Below are 4220 nucleotides of genomic sequence, written 5' to 3'. Positions count from 1 at the left end.
CTCAATCATCTATTAACAAAGGTGCGGGTTTATTTAGGCACTTCCGTCAGTGAATACACAGCCTGCAAAACACTAAAATAAATATCAAAGAAATAATACAGTTAAACAAGAAAGTAGCCTAAATAAGAAAGTTAAATACACCCTGTCTACAGGACGCGATCGCAACAAAATACTATAAAACTCATTATAATCAGTGATGCTACACTGGATACGACATGACAAATCCCCGACAGTAAACTGCCTCGTTATTACACTTGTATACAAAACTTCATATTATGCTTGTTATAGAGTGCGTGGCGTCACGTGCACTACCGCCGGTGGCAGTAGCGGTGACGCGGTTGTCACAGCGACCTTTATTTATTTCCTGTGTTTGTGTTGCTACATTTTACATCGGCAATAATATTACTTTACTCTAGTACAGGAAAATAATTATTCAAGTACATTATAATAAATTATAATATTCATGTAGGGTTATATATATATATATATATATATATATGTATATGTATGTATGTATATATATATATATATATATATATCTCAGAAACAGAAAGAGCTTTATTGCTAAGTATCGTTGCACATACAAGTTATAGTGTCACAAGCTTCCAGTACACGGAGATGAATTATATGCCTATAATTAAAATATTAACACTGCAGTCATCGACAAAAATCAATTAAATAAAAAGCTTTTATTCCAAGCACTAACTTTTAAAAAAACAACCTGTTTAACACGAAATAAGTTTCTTCCAATTTTTTTTTGCTATCAAGAACACAATGATTGGAAGTGCTTCTTCCCTCCTTTTATAGCAATCAGTCTGCTCTTACGATCTAATTAGTATGATAGTGATTTCACCTGACTAGTACTCGTTCACACTTTTTTATGTTATTATTTATATACCAGTAGTGGGTTAATGTTTTTATATTATATTATATTATATTATTCAAATTTAGTAGTTCACCAATTTGGATTTTTCGGATATTTTTTTAAAATGCATTTTATTTTAAGTTATTTATTTATTTATTCATTTTATTTATTAAGTAAATATTTATTAGTACTTATATTCATATATTTATCTTATTTAATAAATATATTAATATTTATGAATTTATTTTTATTATTTTATTTTATTTCCAAGCATGTATTTATCAGTAGTGGTTTAGCAATGATCAATAATATTACATTTATTTTATATTTTATTTTATTATTATACTAGATTATCCAAAAATAGTGGTTGACCAATGTGGGTTTTTAAAGCTGTTATTTTATTTCATTTTATTACCAATATTTGTTTTTATTTAGCTGTTTCCAATAACTAGATTTTAGCTGCTAAAGTTTTGTTGTTGTTGAAATCAAGTTATTCTAACGCATGTTAAATATCCATCTTCTCATTCTGCGTCTCAGGCTAAAGCTGAAGGAGGAAGAGTGGCGTGAAGCTCAAAGGGGTTTTAACAAGATCTGGAGAGAGCAGAATGAGAAATACTACCTAAAATCTCTGGACCATCAAGGCATTAACTTCAAACAGAACGACACTAAGGTGCTGCGCTTGAAAACGCTTCTCAACGACATCGAGAGCATCTTTGATGAGGTGAGACGCTCTTTATCCTCTAGAGCAAGTTAAAAAGGGTTTGTTCCTCTCAGAGAAACTTGATTGATGGTTGTGTGTTCGTTTAGCGGCAGGAACAGGCTTCGGAGGACAACAGTACGTCTCCAAGCGGGCCTCACCTGACGCAGACCTACGAGGACCGTCAGATTCTGGAGGACGCGGCGGCGCTAATCGTCCATCACGTGAAACGCCAGAGCAGCATCAACAAAGAGGACAAATACAAGATTAAACAGATCATCTACCACATCATCCCCGACATGCTGTTCTCCCAGAGAGGAGTGTTGTCAGATGCTGAGGAAGACGATGATGAGGAAGACATGGACCTCGACGAGGGGGCGTCGAAGAAGCACAACGGGCTAACGGGAGGCGTTCGCGGCAGCCCGACAAAGTCCAAACTGCTGTTTAGCACGTCCGTGGCTCAGCGGTTGCGCTCCTGTGAGGACGCGTATAATCTGTTTTACGTGAATAACAACTGGTACATCTTCCTCCGGCTGCACCACACCCTGTGCTCGCGTCTGCTGCGGCTCTATGCGCAGGCCGAGCGACAGATCGAAGAGGACCTGAGGGAGCGCGAGTGGGAGAGGGAGGTGCTCGGACTCAAACGGGACAAAAATGACAACACTGCCGTCCAGCTGCGCCTGAAGGACCCCAGTGAGTGACAAAACCAGCTAACTTGAACAATTGTTTTATCAGAATAACTGATGAATTGTGCACAGTAAGATCAGGAACATTTATTAAGGAAGTGAATTCAATTTAATGTTGATTTTTGAAGTCTGGTGGATGTTTGTTGCTGATTTTGGACTGATTTCAGAAACTCTCACTCTCTCTTTCAGTGGACATAGATGTGGAGGATTATTACTCGGTGTTTCTGGAGATGGTGCGTAATCTGCTGGATGGGAATATGGAGGCGTCTCAGTACGAGGATTCGCTCCGAGAGATGTTCACCATTCACGCCTATATCGCCTTCACCATGGACAAGCTCATCCAGAACATAGTCAGACAGGTCCGTCTGCCCAAATCCACTGACATAATCATAATATAGTGCTTTTGCCTTGATATTTACAGTATAGTGCTAGTTGTTTTATTATATTGTATTATATTATATTATATTTAGAATATTTTATATTTTTTTAATTTATTATATTCATTGTAAATCAAAATGGTAAAAAATAAAATATATATATATATATCATTTTTTTTCTTAATTTTATTCAAATTTATTTAACTTGTTAATTTGTTAAATGTAACTTTTTTTTATTATGAAAAAATGTTTAATAAATTATCTTTTTGGATATTTAAAAAAATAACAAATAATGTAGAAAAAATATATAAAGTGAATAAATAGTGAGTAACGTGAATAACAGAATAAATATAAATTACGAAAATGGCTTGTTCGAATTGCGTACAATTATGGTATTATTTCTCAATTTATGGAATTTATATTCATTATTTTATAAAAAAAAAAAATTTTACCTTTTATATTTTTTTATTCCCTTTATATATTCTTGTTATGAAAATAGTTTAATAAATTATCTTTTTGGACTTTGAACTAAGTTACATAGAAATAAAAAAAACTTCATAGTACAGTGTCTCAAAAGATGAGTTGGATTCCTCTACAATTTTAAAATCCTTGAGTTGGCTTGTAGGATATGAAAATCTCTTTTTCTCTCTGTCTGTAACTGTAGCTCCAGCACATAGTGAGTGAGGAGATCTGTGTTCAGGTCACAGAACTGTACCTGAGTGAGAGCAGCCACTCGGCCACAGGTGGATCTCTGCTCACACAGAGCAGCAGGGCACCGGCGGAAGTGTCTTACCAGCGCAAAGCCGAGCAGCTCATGTCCGATGAGAACTGCTTTAAGGTAGAGCTCCGACCTAGTGAGTGCTAGAGAAGGCCACACAGAGAGTCTCACAGTATTAAGAGTCTCTAATCTCTCTTTCTCTCGCTCTAGTTGATGTTTATGAAGAACCGAGGGAATGTTCAGCTCACTGTGGAGCTGCTGGACACAGAGGAGAACTCAGACGGGCCAATGGAGATCGAGGTGAGCTTCACTTATTGATTCGCAGATCAAACATGGATGCGAATGTACACACTTCTGTCATTTTGGACCGAATTGAAATGTTGTAGTAATTTTACATTTAGTCATTTATCAGATGCTTTTATCCAAAGCGACTTACAAATGAGGACAATGGAAGCAATCAAAATCCACAAAAGAGCAATAATATGCTTCTTTTTTTTTTTTATGGAATAATTTAAAACATTTAAATTAAGTAATAGTAGAATGAATTAGTTAATTAATAAATAAAAATGAATAAATAAGTAAATATAGGAAAAATAAATTAATTTTCATTTTAAAAATGTAAAAAAAAACAAAATCAAAAATAAATAATAGTAATAATAATATTAATGATTTTATTATATAATATATATTATTAATATTATTATAATAATAATGTATAAAATGTAAAAATAACAAAAAAAAAGAAGTCAAATCCAGATCTGCTATTATTCTTCAGTTCCAGGGTTATTATAGTTACTTGAAACTAGGGCTGAACGATAAATCGCATGCGATATTTAATGCGCATCTTGTCAGAAAGCCAGTTCTGTAATCAGCGGTA

The 4220-nt window shown here is 34.3% G+C and overlaps 1 protein-coding gene across 1 annotated transcript in view; it reads left to right on the top strand.

Annotated features, from left to right (window-relative positions):
- The window catches only part of LOC107673263 (paired amphipathic helix protein Sin3a-like), a 37130-nt gene that overhangs the window by 26945 nt on the left and 5965 nt on the right, over window positions 1-4220 (top strand). The window contains exons 14-18 of the mRNA XM_016466779.1: window positions 1403-1586; window positions 1673-2255; window positions 2438-2607; window positions 3290-3463; window positions 3554-3643. Coding sequence (XP_016322265.1) covers window positions 1403-1586; window positions 1673-2255; window positions 2438-2607; window positions 3290-3463; window positions 3554-3643 — 1201 coding nt within the window. The remainder of the gene's footprint in view (window positions 1-1402; window positions 1587-1672; window positions 2256-2437; window positions 2608-3289; window positions 3464-3553; window positions 3644-4220) is intronic.

This window comes from Sinocyclocheilus anshuiensis, unplaced genomic scaffold (assembly GCF_001515605.1).
Source record: "Sinocyclocheilus anshuiensis isolate Anshui unplaced genomic scaffold, SAMN03320099.WGS_v1.1 scaffold68, whole genome shotgun sequence".
In the NCBI taxonomy this organism is placed as follows: Eukaryota; Metazoa; Chordata; class Actinopteri; order Cypriniformes; family Cyprinidae; genus Sinocyclocheilus; species Sinocyclocheilus anshuiensis.
This window is presented reverse-complemented; position numbering and strand designations above follow the sequence as displayed.